The 21,793-nt window shown below is 46.7% G+C and overlaps 1 protein-coding gene across 1 annotated transcript in view; it reads left to right on the top strand.

The window, feature by feature from the left end:
* Window positions 1-245: 245 nt before the first annotated feature.
* Window positions 246-21,793, top strand: part of LOC116435150 (uncharacterized) — a 64,311-nt gene continuing 42,763 nt past the window's right edge. The window contains exons 1-3 of the mRNA XM_076366791.1: window positions 246-703; window positions 8,917-9,529; window positions 18,465-18,676. Coding sequence (XP_076222906.1) covers window positions 9,219-9,529; window positions 18,465-18,676 — 523 coding nt within the window. The 5' untranslated portion in view covers window positions 246-703; window positions 8,917-9,218. The remainder of the gene's footprint in view (window positions 704-8,916; window positions 9,530-18,464; window positions 18,677-21,793) is intronic.

Genomic DNA, 21,793 nt, shown 5'->3' with positions numbered 1-21,793 from the left:
GCCACGAGGCGCAATCCCGCCCGCCGGCAGCAGACAGCCAGAATCAGGATAAAAGACGGGGCGAAACCGCGCTCGGAGCTAATTTACTAATGCCCTCCAGTGTTTCGGCGTCGCGACGCCGATCCGCCGCTCTCGAGGCCGTGATCCCGCGCAGGGCAAAAACGCGGCGCGGCTCTCGCGTCGCGGCCATCGGTATCGAACAGCGCATGTCAGCTCGGGGCGCAGAGAGCGGAGCGGTCGCCGAGAGGCGCCACGACGCCGGCGTCGCATGGCGTCGAGGGCAGCGCCGACGTCGACGGGCGGCGAGGTGGATAGTCGCAGTCATGCCATCACCCTGACGCACGTTCTCGCGTCTCACGGTGTGCGTGACAGGGAGCGGAGTTCCGTGTTCGCGGGTCAGTCCAGGGGCGAAACCGTACGGGAGGAGGCGAGCCAAACAAACGAACAATCGACGAACGATCCACCGATCGACGCGCGCGAGAGGGCCGAACGAAAACGGGAGAACCGGTCGAACGATTCCCTACGAGACACGGAAACTCGAGCCGAGGCGGACTCCGAGGGAACACGTTGAACCGATCACAGTGCATGGGAATTGTGCAAGGGAATCGCGGAACCGGTGCAACGTGCTCGCAGAGAGAAGATCGACGCGTCCACGGTGGCCCTTCGATGCCGGAGCGTCGAGGGAACGCCGCGCGTAACAACGGTACATCCGTTCGGCGGCCGACGTGCTCCCGGGGTCGGGACATCGGAAACGGGGAACGGCCGTCGCGAGGGAGGAGGAACACGCGGCGAATCAATCGAAACACACCTGAAATGTGCTCCTTGGTGCGGGACGCGAAGGAGAACGGGAAATCAAACGGAGGGGGGGAAAGGGAGGGGGATGGGAATTGCGTGAATGCGGCTGGTCGGCGTCGCGGCGCAGCTGTGAAGTGCATCGACAAGTGTCGCGCGGACCACCCCCTCCCCTCCCCCTCGCAACCGCCGCGACGTAAACCCCCGGTGTTCCCTCCCCGGGTATGCACGTGTGCGGAAAAACGCGTGCCCGCTCCTCTCCGTTCCGCGTTGCGGGAGACGCGGTGCGGCGATACGCGGCCGACGTGTGTGTTTTCGCTCCCCCGCGAGTACTCGCACGTGCCCGCGCGATCGATCCGCCAGAAGTGTGAACGGTAGTCTGCAAAACGGAAGCTTTCGCTGGAGCGTGTGCAAGGTGTCCTCCGGAGGATTCCCGGTGCCTGGATCCTCCTCTCTCTCTCGCGCGCTCTTAGTTTGATAACTTTGTCTCTCTCTCTCTCTCTCTTTTTCTCTCTGTGTATCCCACACTCGTACACATATATGCGATACACGGAGACCGTTTCTGTCGCGCTCAGTGGCTCGCTGTTGCCACTTCCTGGTTCGCCGCGGATGACAACCGGGTCTCCCCGCCTCCAGCGGGCCACCGTCTGCTCTCGCCGTTCTTTGCTCTATTTCCGGGTGTTTTCTTTGCCGATGCCCGCCCGCCGCCCCCGGACCCTGTTACACGGGACCTGATTTTTCACGTGTATTTTTGGAAAGAGTTCTACTTGCCGGTGGCTGGTATGATACACGGGACTCGAGTAAGTTCAGTAAGGTCCTCGCGTGTTTTCTTTTTCTCCCGTGGCCGGGGAACTTTTTGGTACACCTTTTCTCTACGGATTGTGAGTACGGTCGGGGTTTCGGGGGGAAGAGTTTTGCTGGTGGATAGTGGGTAGATGGGTTCGAGGTTCGAGTTGGTTTTCAGATTTGTGATCGATGATTTGGATCGTTTCGCTTTGAGTTCGATGTAGATATTTGGACAGAGTGGTTGAGATTTTTGGGATGAAGTAGTTTCTTGATGTGCATGGTTGAATCGTTTGGATTTTCTAATGCGGATTTTAATGGTATGTTTTAGAAGGTATTTAAGTTTAGAATCGTGTTGTTTTTTTTAATTGAATTTTTGCGGTGGATCGACTTGAGTAATTTCAATTTTGAGACGTAGACTTTAATGCTGCGCTGCAGTAGAGGGAAATTGGATTGATTCTCTTTACGACTGATACGCTTAAAGGATTCCGGTTGTAAGAAAATTCGAATGATGATGAAAGATCCGAGAAAGGATTGGAAATCAAGGATTTCGCTCTTCCTCGGAACGGTCGGACGGTTCCGAATTGAAGACGTAGATTTAATCGATGGCACCACATTGCGCGAGATATTGAAACCTGGAAATCTACTCTGCGGAATTTAACCTCGGTTCGTGACGGATTTTCCCGAGAAATTCGATTTTTAATCTACACTCCACTGTCGGCGCTGTAAATCGGAGATGAAAATTCCACTCTATTTCCAAACGCATCCGTTCTGTTATGTTCCTACACCGCACGTTCCAACCTCTCCTAATTTCCAATTAAAATAACACACAAGAAACTAGAATCCAATTCCTCTCCATTAATATTCTACACCTTCTGATCTACTCAATCCATTTCACTACAAACTCGCAGTAATTGAAAAGTTTATCTACACGGCGATTTACAAAATTCTACAAAATCCTCTGACCCGTAGAACTCTTAATTCGCGCGCAAATAACTTCGTAATCATTGAAGAGTAAGAGCCGACTGTACGCGAGGCATTTTTAAATATAATCTGCTTCAACACTGAAACTACCGGATAGGTCAAAATAATTCATTCCTTTCGATTAAAAACATATGCTTCTCTGAGAAATGATTAAAGAAATCGATACAGCGATACGCAAACCGAATTGTAAATCAATTGACGTCGACAGACTATTGGAGTTTCTATAAAGTGAATTTGAAAAAGTCAATGCAACCGCTCGGTAGTTTTAGCGTTAAAAGAGAGAAGATTTCGCGAGAATCCATTTTCCCGCGAGAGACAAATCGTCGCCTATTTTCTCCCGAGAGTCGCCGATCAAATGTATCCAGCGAAATGACTCAGGAGCGGCACCTGCGACCGTGCAATCCGCGGATCCTTGAGGCAGTCTGCGCGTCGCGGCCGCTTGGTCGCGGCAATCGACATAATCGGCCTCCAGTGGCACACAAAACGCATCGCAGATGTGCACGGTTCGCGGCCACGGTGCATCCGGACGGTGCAGGTGCGAGAGGCATGCGTGAAACGAGGGCGTCGCACGCTCGGTCTAGCCTCCGCTATTCCGCGTTCACCGGAGCTGGGAACCTTCTTCAATTAATCCATTCCCCCATACTAAAATACACACCACCGCGCTACGTGCAGTTCATACGCGCTTAGGCATTCGGTGGAACCTGATCAATAACTTCCCATTATCATCGTAATTCGAATACATTGCACGGCGCATGCTACTGAAAATCATCCTTTCTAAGTGCATACTTGAATTAATGTAGCTTCTCCATGGGATTTCGGTTTATGTGAATCTGGTCGTAGTCGAGGTAGAAAATTTTGAAAATTTTAGTAGAAATTTATTTAGAATTCAATAGACCTTCAGTGTAGTTTTTTGAAGTGGATTTGTTGAAGTGGAAGAGATTTTATTGGAATTTTGGTTAGTTGAAAGAGAAATAAAAAGTGAACTGGATGTTATTCGAAGATCGTAGCTTTGCTATTTTTATTCGACTGCACGTGTTAACCAAAACTGTAGAAAAGTCGGAGCATCGATTCGCGTTTTTCGGCCTCGGGAAACAAAGATCGTTCTTCGGGGAACAAGTGTTCGAATATTTTTGACCGGTAGCGTATACACTGGCTCCTTTCGAGCTCGGTTGCACTGTGTCTGACCATTGTCCGCCGCTTCCACTTGCACCAAACATTCACGCTGCGGAATTATCCCCGTATCACCGACCTGACTGGCTTCTAACAATTAAAATACAATATCCATTATCATCGACACAAGTAGGAATACCCATCAATGCACAGACACGAGAATTTCACAATCCCTAAACGCAATATCTAAAAGAACTTTCTTCTGAGAATTCGAATACTAGTGATACTCTGCTTTTAACAGTATTCACAAAGATTTGCATAAGTAGAAGTACTTGTCAACGTGCAGACATAAAAATTGTACAATCCTCTAACACATTACTCAAGAAATTCAAATATAATTAATATCAGTAAGACTTATTTCTAACAGTAAAAATATAATTATTCCCCTTCCATTAAAAATATTCGCCAAAACAGCACAAGTAGAAGCCTCCATCAATGCACAGACAAAAATTATACAATCCTCTAACACATTTTTTAAAAAATTCAAATTAATATCAGTAAGACTTGTATCTAACATTGAATATTCTTAATCGCCTTCCATTAAAAATATTTTCGAAAACATCAGCACAAGTAGAAGCATCCATCAACGCACAGACAAAAATTATACAATCTTTTAACACATTATTAAAAAAATTCAAATACAATTAATATCAGTAAGACTTATTTCTAACATTGAAAATATACATAATCCCCTTCCATGAAAAATATTTTCGAAAACATCGGCACAAGTAGAAGCCTCCAACGCACAGACTCAGAAATGAAATAATCCCCGAACGCAGCATTAAAACTCTTTCATCATCGATGCAATTCGTATCTGAGCCTGATGTGAAAGAATGCAAGCTTAAAATGCTTCATCAACCTCGAGATCCTAGAATCCCATTTGAATCGATTTAAAGGGACCCCGCGAGATCGAGGAGAAGAAACTGGATCCCCGGTGTTTCGAATAGCCTCGCGAAACGCCGCGTGGCTAACCCAGACCTGGCACTCGAAACCGAGCGGGTTTCAAGACCGAACATCCTCATAGGAGTTATTTTAATAATGAGGGTGTACCGGCGCTTTGTATAGCCTCTTTCTTTTCCTCCTCGCCGCGCCGGATCGTCGCATCATCGGCGTACGCGTGATTATTTCTCGTTCTTGCGTGCAACGGTATCGATTAATTGATTGTTGTTATATAAAAAAGAAGACGCGCGCAGATGGCCGGCTCTATTTGCCCCACGAACGAGATTCTATCCGTCTCTTCTGCTTTGATGTATGTGCAATATAAATATGTACATCTACCTATATACAGGGTGTTTCTGCAATCACGTTGCAAGAAAAGTGACGAACCTAAGCGAAGAGATAAGTTAACAAGATACAATTAGAATTCTTTCACTTCAATCTCGAGTTGATGTATCTCGAATGTTTAGCCAACATTGATATTTATAACAAGCGGAGATTGTCACGCGTTCTCAATATGAACAGTAAATTTTGAGAATTGATATAAATAGCGAATCAGTTTATCGACTAAACAGTTTAACCTCGATTATCTCGGACACTGTTCTATGAAAAATGTTGTCTTATAGTTTCCACTGAATTTTTCAGGATTTATTCTTATTATAGATTGTCGCGTAATTTCGAGTACATTCTGTATATATATGTACATGATGTATATGTGTAATATGCTCCCGTGGATCGTTGGATCGTGGATCGAGCGTTGACACCGAGCATTGGTCGAATGTATTCCAACGAACCGAAGGAAGCCTAGTTCCTCGCCGGGAGAGAGAAATGTAACTGACCGACATCGCCGCGGCTCGCATGTGCAGCATCAAAAATGCAACCCCCGGCGTGCACCGTCTATAGACGCCACGTTTCGCTCGTGTTTTCCCCCTCGTCGATCGAACTCGCCGCTCGCGTGTAGTACCCCGCGACGACGTTTCAATAGAATTGAACAGGCATGCACGGACAGATTCCCGGTTTCGCTTCCATTTTTCTCGAATTCTATAGGGAATTGGACGGCTCTTCTATTTTTGGAAATTGATACGCTCCTCGCGAACGGAGTTCCTTGAATACCCGTGAACAGGACAAGCCAATAGGAGCAAGTTTATGGTTCTAGCTCCCATTTTTCCGCGACTCCGTTCGACGTTGACGGTTCGTGAATAGAATCCATGAAATTGTTCCGCCGTAAATATAACGTCATTGGATATGCTTCAACATTCTATTGACATCACCTTCTAGAGACGTTCGCGGAAGATTATAAAAATATATCTCCGCTAGATATCTTGCGAAAATTCCTAGATATATTTAAACTGTTTCGACAAACAATTCTCGACGTAACTTTCTTCAGCCAAACAGATAATCTTCATCTCCTTCGAACATTACCAACCAGTTCATCCAAGTTCAACATAACTCCCAACAAACCATACTCCAGGGCTCTCAATCTATTACAGCAGAACCTCGATACTCGATCATAAACAAGTAGAATTTAAACCAATGAATAGATTACTTCGTGAAATACACATCGATACGTTCAGCCTCGTACAACTATCCATCTTCCAGCCTACTAATACAAATGAAATCAACTCAATTTCCATTCTCGTCGCGAATAACCGTCATCTCTAACACAACGGATTCCGAAAATCATCTGAAAACTCCGCTCCCGTGATAAACCACAGCCGCCTGATAATCCCCAGCGGACTGTTCCCCGCGGCAAGCCAGTGGTCGCCTCGTTCAAAGCCGCAGAGCCGTCCCGCGGGTCCGTATTCCGTGAAATCCTCGCCGATTTTCCGCGCGGCGCGAGAACATCAACTATTTATAAATGGTTTGAACCCGGTCGCATTGGCGAACCTCGGCCCGCTCGAGCTGCCGCCTCGTGGGCCGCCGGCGTGGGGAACAATTCGCCACCCCATGGTAAAAATAGAAGCTCCTAGCCAGCTAGCCGAAGCCTCGAGGCTAGAGCTCGAGCGCGAGCGAGCGAGGCACCGCTCTAGCATCGCTAGAGCGGACGGACGGAGGTACGGAGGTAACGGAGGTGTGCGCGCGAGCGATCCAGCGAGACCCGACGAGCGATCCCAGTGCCCGAAGCCGATCGTAGCACGAAAGTGATACCGAAACCTCGGCCGGAGAGGGTGTCGCAGCTAACGGCGATCATGATCATGACCGCGATCGTAACCGCCGCGACGACAGCGACGTCGACGTCCCCGGTCCGCCACGTCGCCTCGTGACCGCTCCTGATCGGCGTCGATCAGCAGCGAACCACAGTGCGCCCGAGTGTCCGCCCTCCTCGTCTCCACGGTGATCGGCATCGACTCTCCGTTCCTCCCGTTCTTCTGTCCCCGACGAAGCGTTCCGGCGACGGGGCTGCTAACGCGCGACCCGAAAAACCACCGCGCACGATTTTCGGTTCAGTGAATCTTGGCTGGCAGCGGAGCCGGTCCGGTGTGAGCGAAGTCGTTCTACATTCCCGGCGGAACATCGCCGGCCGTCCGTGAAGCTCATTCGTGAAGTCTAGTGAATATTTTAAGCCCGTACACGAGAGCCCGCATGTAGGAAGAGGCGGCGCGGGCTGATTCACTGGTCCCCGTTCGCACGTAGGAGGAGATACACCACGCTCCCAAGAATGCTGCCTCCGCCGCTGCTGTTGGTGCTGCTGCTACTGCCGATCGGCCGCCGCTAGAGCTGACCGTGCGCGACCGAAAAGGATCGGAAGTTACCTGCTGGCCGACCGTCCGCCTTTCGGGCCAGCTTTCTTCGCGCCCTTCCTTCGCGGCTCGAAACGATCCGCCCGAAAGATACTCGCCAGAGGGAAAGATACAGCGGACGACGGAGACGGACGGATATATAGAGAGACACACCGAGCGAGACGGAGAGAGAGAGACGAAGACGGACGTAGAGAAGAGAGAGAGAGAGAGAGAGAGAGAGAGAGGGCCACATTCCGAGCGGATCACGGATGCTTATAGAAGCGTTGCGTAACGGCGTCAGACGGACGGCGAAACCGCGGCTGCTCGGCCGTCGAGTTTCGACAAGTTCGACGGGAGGGCGGCCGGATCCTCTTCTGGTATCGAGTCGGCCATCGAACGCCTGGAGACGGACAACACGCCGGGACCTGAACCAGTGAAGATCTTGTTTCTCTTGTGCGCTCCGTTCCGTTGTGACGATCACTTGTGCGCGTGTGCGGCCTAGTGAGCAGGCGCGCGCGCGCGCGCCCGCGCAGACCTCTCGCGCGGCCCCGATAACGCACCGTGTCACGGGCGGCCGCATCCGCACGCACGGTGTCGCGACCGATCGAATGCCCGCGCGCGGCCACGTAACCGGCGATCGAGGGGATCGGGATCGAGTCGGACGGACCGCGTGTGCGGACGGGGGCGAAGCTGCTGGTGGGGCTGAGGGTGAGAGTGCGAGCTCGTGATTGTATCCGAGGAACGGGGGCGGTAGACGGCGGAGAGAGAGAGAAAGAGAGAGAGATAGAGAGAGAGGGTGGGGGCAAGGTGTTAGAGAAAGAGGACAGGGAAAGAATATAGCACAGTGTGGAAGACACAAGGTGTTCCCAGGGAAAATCCTTACGGGTGTATCGATCCCGCGTGTTCGAAGCGTTTCAAGGGCAACCGCCCGCGGTCCGATTCGCGGAGGAGCCTGCGAGGCGATTCCCAAGGGAGAAAGAGAGAGAGAGGGGGAGAGAGAGAGAGAGAGCGAGAGAGAGAGAGAGAGAGAGAGCCCGGCGGTGTCGCGCGGTCCGATCGTGATTGCGAGACTCTCGGTACGCCTCGCCTCGCAAGCCGTTTTTCTCACTCTGGTCCGGTTCCACGCCGAGGCGACGGGGGACTAAAATTAACCCGTGTCGAATCCTAGAAAATTTCATCTAGCTTCGGTCCTCTTCGACTGTACACCACGCGCGCTGGTACAATCGTATTTATAGATCCGTGGGGGTTCAGGGAAGAGGAAAAACAAAGAGGTGTCCTTGACACTAGACATGCTCGAGCGTTGTCCTGGAATCGCGTGAGGATTCGACCGGGGTCTCGATCGGGTCTGGATGAGGTTTCGATGGTCAAGAGGGATCCGTGAGTCTCGCAGCGGATCGGATCGACGATCGAGCTCCCGTCGCGGATCGATCCCGCGGTCGCGTTCGTTCCGTCGTGCGCGGACGTAGTGGATTTAGCCGAGAGCCGTTGCCTCTGGGCCCGTTCAAGACAGGGTTGTTCGGTGGTCTTGCAGAGATCCGTTGGAACGCGTAAGACGAGAAACGTGGAGGCGGACAGGAAGGATGGAGCAACGTCCAGGGGGACGCGCGCGCGATTTTTGCTAACCGGCCAACACGACGACAATAACGAAGACGACGACGAAGACGACGAAGACGACCAAGACGACGACGACGAAGACGAAGACGACGAAGACGAAGACGAAGACGAGAAGAAGGAGGAAAAAGGCGAGGATAACGACGTGGGTGGTGGGGAAGCGAGGAGGCGGCGGTGGTGGAGGCGGAGGAGGAGGTGGCGGCGGAGCATCGGTGCGGAGAGATGCAGCAACAGCCACAGTCTGGCCAACAGTCCGGGGCACCGAACGGGGTGGCAGGTGGTGCCCAATTGCCGCAAACAGGTGGCATAAGCTCGGCCCAACCTGGAGCGACAGGTACCGCCACCGCGGCGTCAAATCGTGCCCAGGTTAACGGCGGCAGATTCGATTTCGACGATGGCGGCACCTACTGCGGCGGTTGGGAGGACGGCAAGGCGCACGGACACGGCGTTTGCACCGGGCCCAAGGGCCAGGGCGCTTACTCCGGTAGCTGGCACTTCGGGTTCGAGGTCTCCGGTGTCTACACCTGGCCTAGGTGAGGATCCAGTCTTCGATTTCCTTCGGAATTTTTGGCATGCTTTCAATTCGAGCGGTGCTTCGCGGCTTCAGATGGACCGGCCACCGAGAATCGCGACTCTCGGTGCGCGCTGGGTGACGAAGGAAGGGTTTGAAGGTTTCTGAGCGGTAGGTGATGTGCATTCTCTTTTCAAGCCTCGTGCCTTTCTTCGTCACTCCGCGCATGCTCCAATTTATGGTAGGTTGTTTGAAGATTCGAGTGGGATGGTTTGTAATGGTTCTTGGTCTGAGATTTTTGGTTTAATCGTGTTTAGACTTGATTGAGAGTGTTGATGGTAGTAGTCGAATCTTCGGCAGTTTTACATGCAAATTTTACACGGGTTCTTTGGAAAGACTCGTTTTGAGAATTGCATCGGGAATTCTTTGAAACGTCAAATTTTAACAGATGACTGGATTTAAAACTCTGCGTTTCCTTTTGTTCACTGAATTTCATATAAATTCCTGTATTGTCCGATTAATTGGTTTTCAATTTTCATCCTTCCTTTTGTTTCTGCTTCCACTAAGAAAAATGTATCGTCTAATTTGTTTATCTCCATTCTGTAGCCAGTTATTTGACTGACCCGGATTCTATATTCCTCGTTGATTTCCAGAAATAATACTGCATCTCTCGTTAATTTCATGTCAATTTTCTCTGTTAAGGTAGATCCTTTACGTACTTCCGCTAAAATGTTTAATTCCCTCGTGATCTAGAAAATACTCAAATTTCTGTACACTAGATTCTTTAAACGCACGATCCGCAGCGATCGACGAGTCACTTCAGAAGTTAATGAACCACTTTTGCCTTCATTGACAGCGATTCGCAGGTACACTAATCACGAGTGCTTTAGGGATCATTGCTAGCTCCCCCTGATTGATCAGTCGTTCCCGGAACGCTTCAATCTTAAACGCCCACGCAGAGAATAAGCCTTCCATGGAGTTGGTCATAAGAGGATTAAAGCAATTATACAAAGAAAACGGGAGACGAGAGAAATCAAATCCCACGGTTCATTACGCCTGCCACTTAGCTTCACTCGCGCTAATCCGAGGTACAGAATTTCGGCTCTATCAAGCCGTTCACTTATATTTTCAATCCAATAACCGATAAATACAACGTTGCATTTCTCTCCCCGAGTTTTCGAGCAACAGAGGAAAGTCTCCGTTAAGAGGATTTCGACTGCTCCTTCAAATCCCAAAAGTGATCCTTCAATTCACTCGTATCCTCGAATCTCGCTCACTATTCCATCTCCGTTGTTATCGCTTCAAAACAATCTCTTTCCTCTTCTCAACAGGTTTTGCAGCAAGAGTACAAAATTCCTTTGCACACTATTATTACATTACCTAGAAATACGACGTCCCTCCTTCTAAATCAATGTTCAAAGACTACCTCTCTAGACTAAACAAATTTCTTAAAAATACCTCGAAGCTAATCACCATAGGAAACCAGACCTATCTCCAACACAAGTTACAAAGCAGATCTTCCTCATACCAAAAACATTTCTCCCAATTTTCAACGTTTAGCCACCGCTTCCATCCACACCTCCAACCAATCAAAAACAACTTCACCGGATATATCCAATCCAAATACCCTCGCGTCCTATTCCATCGAAGGAGCTTCGAGCGTCCGAATAGTCAGCCGTTGTAGTCGATAGGGAAAAAATTCTGCCCAAGATGCATCCTTTGTCGTCCGCGCAATCAGCGAACTGGGACTCCGAAGTTTGGCTACCTATTTCGGTCACGCTGTGTATAATCCGGCAACGTCAACGTCACTCGCTCGGAGTCGGACGGCGAAACGGCCCAGGGAGCGAGGGGAATGCTCGAACGGGGAAAGAGTTTCCTTTCTTTCGGGCGTGCCTCGAAATAGCGGCCGATTTTGTTCTATCGCCGCGGAACCCGTCTCTAACGGCGTCAATTCGAGATGAACGGGGGGACCTTGACACGTATATCCCGGTATATACCTGGGGCCGGGCGGGAATCTCCCGATCCTGAAACTGGGTCACCGAGTGCAAGGACAACGAGTCCGGGTCACTGGGATCCGAGCGTTTAGGACCTAGTTCACGGACGCCGCAGACAATCGCTCCCCCGAATCTCCCAGGATTCCGGCCGCATTTAGACAAGCGGCTGGCGACAATATAATTTTCCTCTTCCTCTTTCGACGCGTTCACCGGTCGTTCGTTAATAATAAACTGTTCGCGGGACCGGACTCGCAAAGGACGATCCGCCATTCGAGCTTCGGAGGACCCAGAGATTGCGTATTCATCGATGAATATTGATAAATGGATTGAGCAGACGCGGATAGTTCGTAGGCGCTCGCACGCGTGGGAAATTGGTTGAATGGAGTTCGAGAAGTTTGTAGTTTACGTCGCGCGAGGAGGAAACCGAGGAAGGAATTTCGTATTTGTGCCGTAGAAACGTGAGACAGAGGTTCGGTATTCGTCGAAGTTGTTTTTCGCGTTGATTGTCTTCGAATTTTCTCGCAATGATTAGGTATGTTTTTTTTTTAGAGATTTTTATAGGGAACTTGTTTACGCGCGGGGAAGCGCGAAATGGATTTTATTAGCCGTCTTCTGGGAAGCCATTTTCTAATGAAGCGAGCGTATTTTGTTCAATCCCGATAATTAATTCACGCGAATCCTGCAGGTAATGACCATGCGCCATTATGGTCGCGGAAAACGCGATGACGCGTCGATATTTTAGTAGGTGATATAATCGGAATTCAGCTGCAGGGATGATTACGCGTTAATGAACCGAGGATTTATTGCGCAATTCTAATGGATTACGACGGAGTTTCAGTTTCGGAGCAATCGATCGAACCGGTGAATTAACCGTAGTCCCTGGCGTGGCGAACGCCGCAGTACCGCGATTGTAAATAACGATGGGACCAGTCTGACGGTATAAAAAGGACATTGAGGCGGCTAGATAAATATCCTCGTAATGTAACGTAATTATCGCTAATGCAATTACCGCGGCACAAAACGATACCAGGGTACTCAGTGAAATGAATAAGAAAAAGAGGGATGGACGGATCGAGTCGTCATTAGCGGGTTAATTAACATCTTATCGCATCAAAAAGAATTCATTAATATACTTTCAAGCGAATTCGTATACATTTTTTATGACTACAAGAGATAGCTTCCAACTTTGACATCCCATGCGATAACATTTTTCTCTTCGACTCAGGAAAACGGTTCAGTAGTTTAATACTTGTACATCTTCACGGGAAATTATTTCACGGGACGTCGCGCGTTCCATTTGAAAACGCTTCCTTCGTTTTTGAATGGATTTCCCATGAAACGATCGCGACCGTCGGCGAAACGCTCGCGGTTTCTTCCTACGAAACCGAGCGACGCCGCGGCGACTATATTTGAGGCGCCGATCGTTCCGGAAGAAATTTTGTCACGCGACTTTAAATAGTCCAGCGCAACCAGAGCTCGTAAATATAATTGTTATTAACATCTGCTGACACACGTTCCGACGGGTACGGGAACTGACCTACATTTTTCCATATTTTTAGTCGGGGTTCATCAATGGAGCCTCGCCTAACCTCAAACTCTGAACATAAACGTTGCTCGTTTGGAAATCGTCCGCAACGATCGATCGACCGCGAGTAATTTGTCCTTAATTTCGAAAAGCGATATTCTTAGTCGAGCTTCTTCGAGAATCGAGACCCGAATCGTTCGGATTCGTCGGATCGCACGAGCGACTCGAATTCTTCGAGTGTGCGCCGGTAATTATCGAACGTCAATCGTCGGGAACGCTCGGACCGTCCGAACAATCCTAAACCCTCGACGTTTAATAATCGATCCGACCGTCCGTAGCGCGTGTTTTAGAGCTCGCATTATGCAATGTTTATGGAGAACCGCGGGACCTGTTTGATAAACAAGAAGCTTTCATCTCGAGAGCTCTGGATCTGTATTTCTCCCCCGAGTATCTCCGCTTTTTGATGTCGCCGAGAGCTCCGTCAAACCGCAGACACTTCGAAGTTAGTCAACCTTTTTACTGCTAGAAACACGTCGGACCCTGTAATCGCAATGTTTCCATAAAACTGCTTTTACAGCTTGAAATTTGTCGCCCCATCGCTCGCGCGAGTTATTCCGTAGCGCGAGACGCGTCTTGTTCGGATAGAATCGAAGTGCTAACGTTAACGTTTATATACATTAACCGTATAAATATCATGTTTGCAACATAATTTTATTTCTTTTTAAACATTCAAAAATCTGGAAGGCAACATTTTCTTAGCGACTCGACTAATTTGAGGACAAAGTATCTTGCCAGTTATCTGTCCAATAAAAATGTATTTATTAATGTTTTATACAAACGCCAAGTTTCAGGGAAGACAGTGAATGATTTAATAGTCCGCGTAGGAAGGGGATAAAATAAATTTGTACAAAGTGGCAGGGAACAGAAGGGGAGTAAAAGTGACAAGATGACCTACTGAGATCCATCTGCTATTAAAGTACCAATTTGGTGTGAAGGCACGGGGCTCTCGTGCGTTCCATGCGTATCGATTAAGCAACGGCATTAAGCAGGCGTGTAGCAATTACGCGAGCACAGGGTGGATTCCGTGGTGGTTCGTAATAAAAAAAAAAAATGTCGCTGGAAAGATCAGGGGCTCGATCGTATCGCGAACGAAAGTCACGCAGACCGAACCGGTTTCTAATTGAGACGTAATAATACGTTTTCGCCGACCAATCGGATCCACGTTAACTGCCCTCGTGATTTTCGGTTCGGCCGTTGGAACCTAACAAGGGAAGCTTCGATGTCGAATTTTCCTTTCGGAGGAAAAACGTTCCTCGACTGAAATAATTATAAACTTACCTCGGAGATTAAATTGTCCACTGTTCCCCGGCGGAAGGAGCGGATCGCCCCGACGACTTTTTCCAACGGGACTTATTATTAACTCAGCGAAATCTTTCGCGCAACGCCGAAAAAGAAAATTGTTCTAAGTAATGTCGTAAACGTTCCCCGAAAAAATAAAGAAAGTCAAATAAATCTCCGCGCAAGAATGCTCTAAATTTTTGCGCGATCCGCGCGTTCGCGCGCGCTGACTCACGCATTTCTCCAGATCGAGTGATCGTATTTCTCCCTGAATTATATACACTCTCTCTTTTATTATACCAAAAACAGCCAGGCTTATTATCTTTTGTTCGTTACAACGAATTCTTTGTTCTATTCCCGACCGGGAGAGGAATTCTAAAATTACTCGACAAGTTCACCAAAAACTTCTGATAACCCGCAAATAACAACATCGATCGTTTCCTGCCGATTTCTCAAAAATACGAAGAAAGCGGTACTTAGAATAGACGTCACCGTTTCACCGATATTCTAATTTGATGAGAGAAATCAGTTCTTAACACAAAAACTACAGGTCAAATCGACCGATTTCGAAATTTCTATTTTGCAAGTATTTCAAGCCACTTTGCGAAAGATTTTCAATTAAATCCTGTACAGACACAAGAGTAGGAAACCTGTGGAATCTCAAAAAACGTATTGTAATTTTCATAAAACGTTGAAAATTATCCGTTAGAAGATACACCGGACCGTTCGATTAATCCGCCATTCCTATCGACGTAACGGCGCGCGAATTTAACGAGCGGTTGGCTCGCGGAACGACCTAATCTTTTAATATTCACTTTCGACGGATCCACCGTATCGGAGCCAGTGGCTCGCGAGGCCGGAAGGGTGGAAATACCCGTGGGAGGAAAATAGAAAGGGGAGAGGGAGGGAGGGAGAGAGAGAAAGATGGGAAACTTGTGTTCCTCGCGACCACGTATCTGGGCCGAGAGATCCCGTCGTTTCGTTCCCATCGAAACTGGAGCAAGGTCTCCGTCAAGTCACGTTTTCCAAGGGACGCCGGATAAATCGCGGCCGCCGCGGCTGCCGGCGATGGGAGGGACGCGAAAAGGGAGCTGGTGATTTCGGGGATTTGCGGGATCAGCGGCTGTTGACGCTGCGGTGCCGCGATCGAACGCAGAGACCTCTACTCCACTTTCCCCTGGAATGATCGAAACTTTCGCGAAATTAAAACTGAAAGTTACCTCGTTTCGCCATCTAAATCCCACCTTTATTTTTTCTCCCTCTGATCCCGGTGTCCTAGATTCCGAGAGATTCGTTTGAGAGATAGATTTCGTTCGAATAACGTTTTTCGACTTACATCGATCCACTCGTATATTCATTATCATTCATCGATAAGAACTTTACGGAGTATGAAGTATAACACTCGTTACGATAGATGCTAAACGGAAAACACGAGCCCCCTTGATAAACCAGAATATTCCAGCGAAAAAATTCCTGTTGGAACGTTCAAACCGCTTTCGACGCGAGCTACTTTTTAATCCGATAATCGCGTAACACAAGACAACGTAACGCGGAACCATTATCATCGGCCTGGCCATTCAAACTTTTAATTAAATTCTTCTCCGAGTAACGTCTCCGGAATGATGTCGAGACGACCGTGGCTCGCCGCGCGCGTACCCGCGTTTACTTTTTCCCACCGTCGACGCCCTCGCCGCTATAACCGGACAATTTTCCCGAACTTTCCCGTGGCGCGTTTCGAGGACGGTATCGAGAAAAATCGCAGGAACTTTGTATGCAGGGCCGGCCTTCGTCCCGATCGATCGTCCGTCCGCGCGCCGCGGAGTTCTCCCCGTCGCCGATATCGACGGAACTTTCAATTACGATCCTTGTTAATTAAAACGAGCTGCCGGGGGCCGGTGTTTACAAGCGACATCGGCGCGTGAACATCGTCGCGATTGTCCGAGCGTAATTTCCCGGGGAAATAATCTCCGGCGAACTGTTCGCGCCGGACAAACAAAAAGAAAGATAACAAAGATGACGTCGCGAAATACCGAAATTCGACTACTCGCGTAACAAAAGTTGACGGTTATCGATGTGTTAAGTAGTTCTTCCTATACGACGTGATTTTCATTTGAAAGATACAAATTTTGTGTAAAAAACTCCGTTTCCCTATTTGTATAACGTTGAAATTAACGGAAAGTGTCCATTGTCATTGGAAAAACTTATACGTTACAACTTTTGTCTAAAGTATTTGCTTGTATCACACATACCCTTTAAGTTATTGAGATTTCTCCAGAAATTCGACTACTCGCGTAACAAAAGTTGACGGTTATCGATGTAAGTAGTCCTTGCTATGCGACGTGATTTTCATTTGAAAGATACAAATTTTGTGTAAAAAACTCCGTTTCTCTATTTGTATAACGTTGAAATTAACGGAAATTGTCCATTGTCATTGGGAAAACTTATACCTTACAACTTTTGTCCAAAACATTTGCTTGTATCACACATACTCTTTAAGTCATTGATTTCTCCAAATTCGACTATTCACATAACTAAAATTGAAGGTTATCAATCTGTTGCTAAGTAATCTCTACTATATACAATGATTGTCATTTGAAAAATACAAATGTTGCGCAAAGAAACTCCGTTTCTCTACGTACATAACGTTGGAATCGGGCGAACTATCCATTATTATTGAAAAAACTCCATAACATCCGCGTAATGTAAACAAAAATATAACCACCGTATATTTAGCTGTGTAACTTTCATCTAAAGCAATTGTTTGTAGCACTTATACTTTTTGTTATCAAGTTTTATCCAGAAAACGGCCGCACTGTGCGGGATTTCGAGAGATTTCCGAATTCCATCGGAACGGTCGACAGTTTTATGCAGTCCCCTCGGGTCTCGGTAAATACGTTAATGGCTGCTCGAGATGACGCTCCGCGATGATTATTTCACGCCGTTGTTTACGCAACCAGCGATTTTACTGACTACTTTATGGAGATGGTGGACAGAATTTTATTTCCACCGCTGGAGGTTCCGTTGCGCTCGGAACGAATAGATGCAGCTTTATGCATTTATAGCGAATTTCGGTGGATGGGGCATATTAAAATGGAGATTGGTACGAGGCTGGGTTTGGGTTTAGTATTCCGTTTTACGACAAAAATGTTCGTCGGTCGCTCGAGTCTCTAATTTCTGATGGGTTGGAGTACCTCTTGGAAACGTGGACTTATTTTATTTACCAGATATCCTCATTTTCATGAATTCCGATTTCGAAGTTAATTTAGTGTAATAGGAGAAATTTCATTAGTAAAGTAGTCGGCGTTTTAAAATAAATAAGGGATGAAGATTGGAAATGTTCGAAGCAGAAAGCACTGGAGTAGATGTATTTCGATGTTACGTTTAGTCAGGTGGACGATGGAAACACGTTTAATTATCTACTAACTGACTGTTGTCGCAGTTCTGTATCTCTCTAATTGTCTGACTATCTCCACGCCGTCGAACCATTCGCAGAAAGGAAAATTCTTTCAGCAAGAATTTTCTCCTCTTTCAGAACAAGAACCATTACACTAATTCAGGTCGATGGACAAAATGAAAAAAAACCGTATCCAAGCAACAAGTGTAACTATTAAATCATTTCATAAGTAACGTCGTTTATTATAAATGTCTCAATGGAAAACCATGAAACATTTTGAACAGCATTAGAAATCTACTTGAAGGATATCAAATTATATTAACTTTTCACACTAGGTGTAAAGAGAACGATATTACTTATGTGACCTAATATAATTACTATACTGCAATATTACTATTGCAAAATTACATAAGACGCATACGAAACAAAAATACATGAAACATTTGAAGCGTACTATATAGAAAACGATTTTCCACCGTGATGTTCCTAATTATATCGATTCAATTCGATCGTCAGTAGTGTGTTCTGTTTCGGTCACTGCGTCACCGATCCTTTTCATTCCAATTTGAACTACTTTGCGATTGGCTTGACTTAACCGTAAACCGAATTCCTTTGTAATCCATCGATCAACATATTCCGAAAAATTTGGATCCACAGTCTAATAATTACCCGCGATCGTATTGTTACCGTGACCGTTCGGTTTCAGTGGATCGGCGTACGAGGGCCAATGGCAGAACGGAAAGAGGCATGGACTGGGCATGGAGACCCGTGGCCGGTGGATATACCGCGGTGAATGGACGCAGGGGTACAAGGGTCGATACGGTGTCAGACAATCGACAACGTCCACGGCGAGGTACGAGGGCACGTGGGCGAGCGGTCTTCAGGATGGCTACGGCTCGGAGACCTACGCCGACAGCGGTGAGTCTTGTTTCAACTTGAAATCCGCGCAACCCTTGTACACGGTTCAGAGAGTTACGGGATTCCCGGTTCGATAGTGAAATCGGATCGAGCCTGGCGTCCAATTAACGCGGAAAATTGATCTGTCGCCTGATAGCGGAATATTTATAAATCGACGGCGTTAAAATAATTCACGTGCTCCTGGAATAAAAAATATGACGCCCGACGAAGATTTATTTTCGGTTCGAACTGATCTGAACCGTGCACAAGAATAAACGATGTCCGCTCATTATTTATAAGTATTTTGATTGCTCCTAAAAATACGCTGTTGTTATTTATCGAAGAAACAAAGGATCCGTTGCGCAATGTCTGTTAACACTTTGCGGACGAATGTCGACGTATCAGATGAAATTTTCATGTGGAATACTAAGCTGCAAAGGAATGATTTCATTACTTGAATAGCAAGTGATGTATAGTTCCCTTTTTTACTATTGTTTGAGCATTCGATATAATTTAGCTTCATACGTCGCAAGCTTTGTGTACTAACACTAGGTTCACGGAATGCGTCAATTTGACACATTGAATTTTACAAACATTATTTAGTAAATGTTTCTGTCGATTTTCATTGATGCGGTAACACGACTGTGTACTTTAATCATCTAATCTTTAAACCTCCAACTTCCAAAATCTAAATGAACGAACGAATTTGTTAAGACGAATAGAATAAACTGAACAATATCCGTAAATCTAGAGTTAAAAGGTCTTCGTCCGCGAAGGGTTGAACATACAACTGACCCTCGGTTTTTAAGTCCGTTCCACGTGGGCTACGCGAAGGAAAATCGCGTAAATAGAGCCTGTCGGTATAAGAGAAAACAAAATATTGACGAGAAATGTTGATAGAAGTTTTAGAAATACATGTTTATTTCACATAGCTTAACAAAAGAATAATATTTTAGAAAAGAGTTTTTATTTTCTGTTACTAAATTCAGTTTACGTAAAACTGCGTTCCAATTTACCGCGCAAACAAGAGTCTCGCCTGAAAGAGGTCCGCGTAAATCGAGGGTCCCGTGTATATTCGATTACGAGTTACAATTCAAACGAGATTATCTCACTCAATGGATATTCATTTAATTTTTAATGAAAGAATTGTGCTAGCATTGAATTACATAAGAAAATATAAATTACTTCTTGAACACGTTATCAGCGTTGATATCCGTGAATCGAGAAACCGGGCGATGGCCGGTGTCTGACCATGTACGGACACAATCCCCTGCGAATGGAGAGGAGTCCGGCAGACATAAAGTCGAGCGGAAAATAATAAAAATCACGTGGGCGTGTAATAGCTCGGGGCCGGCGTGTAAATCGAGCGTTAATACAAAATAAAGCTGTCAGGAGCAGACCGAAGGATACGGCGCGTCCTGACCGTCAATACGCAGGAATCCGTGTCAGCGGCAAATGACAGGACGTGTGTCCCTGACGCTTCCGTTCGAATTTCACTCGCGGCGCGAGCCGACCGGACCGTTCCGCGATCTTCCGCGGGGCGGACCCGCGACTCGCTGTCCCTTATTTTTCTTTTCTGCGTTTAATTTGTAGTTATTAATACGCGTTTTAATTACCGGCCTGTCTGAGCGCGGCGCGCTCCTCTTTCTCGCGGCGGACCGGGCACCGAGCCAATTTGGCCGGCGATCCGAGCCGACCATCGTCTTCCCGACGTTCTGTTTCGCCGGATTAATAATTAATAAGCGGGACGATCGGGTTCCGTAGAATTTCCAGCGCGGAACTTCCTCGTACTTTTTTTAGATCGGACGCTTTCACGCTGCCCGGAGAATTGTTCGATGATGTACGATCTTCGCGTGACGCGAATGTATAATTTGTTTCGGATTGAGTTATTTATAAACGTTCGGAATTAGACGATGTACTTCATCGCGTGAGGAACAGTTGAAGTTGAGTATCTTCGAACGACTTTGTATTGCTTGGAAATAAGAATGTGTTATGGGTTTAGAGGCTGTTTATCGGTGGTTACTCAATTCGTGAATTACTAACGAGAAGAATCAAGGAGATTCTGTTTTTCAGTGACTCGAGAAAAGGGAATTCTAGAAGCGAGAGCTTTCACGCGTGGAGAACGGACGAATAAACAGTTACATTAATATGGAGCGTCTGCGGTTCAATAGCGCGTGTCATGTTGCGAACTTCGTAATTCCAACCCCCGATAGCATCCCCTTTACGAACGTCCGACGTCTGACGAGTCGACGTTTTAGGGTCACGTTCGTTTGGAAATCGGCCTGTCGTAAATAAGCCGCGACTCCGACTAATAGTTCCAAAAAGGAACCAACTTCCCTGGCAATGTTGGTCTTTCTTTGACTCAGTGCCTCCATTTCGTTTCCTTCGATCATGATCATCCAATGATCAACGCGCATTATTTTCACTGTCATACACCATTTCCGTACAACGCAAACATTCAAATATTCGATACACAGGATACGAACACGAATAACCGTGCAGATTTCAATACTATTTAACATTAAAACTGCCGAGCATTTAATACGATTAATATGAAATCTTTATAAAAATTGTAATAATTGATTATTATCAATTTCTTCGGACATTCATTATAGTATTCAAGTGAAACTATTTATTTTCAAAATCATTTCGAATATTCAATGCTTCGAAGATATCAATAAGGGAAACAGAAAAATTGAAACCATTTTGACTGGTATGGTAGTTCTAATGTCAATATCACTACCCTGTGTCTTGTAAAGCATTATTATTATTATTATTATTATTTTCAGTTCCTTCAGACATTCATTATAGTATTCAAGTGAAACTATTTACTTTCAAGATCATTTAGAATATTCAATGCTTTTAACACTAGGTTTACGGAACGCGTGAAATTGACGCATATTGGATTTTAGAAATATTATTTTGTAAATGTTTACAACGAATTTTGATTGATCACACTGACATGTACCCCAATTACCTACTATCAAATCTCCAGTTTCCGCAATCTAAACAAACGAGCATCGATTCTTTTAGGAATAATATAATGAAGTATACAATAAATGATACGAGTGCACTAGTACGATAGTTCAAGTGTTAAACATCAAAACATCTCAATGTAAACACAACTAAAATTCCTAA

The sequence above is a fragment of the Nomia melanderi genome, chromosome 4, assembly GCF_051020985.1.
Source record: "Nomia melanderi isolate GNS246 chromosome 4, iyNomMela1, whole genome shotgun sequence".
Classification (NCBI taxonomy): Eukaryota; Metazoa; Arthropoda; class Insecta; order Hymenoptera; family Halictidae; genus Nomia; species Nomia melanderi.
This window is presented reverse-complemented; position numbering and strand designations above follow the sequence as displayed.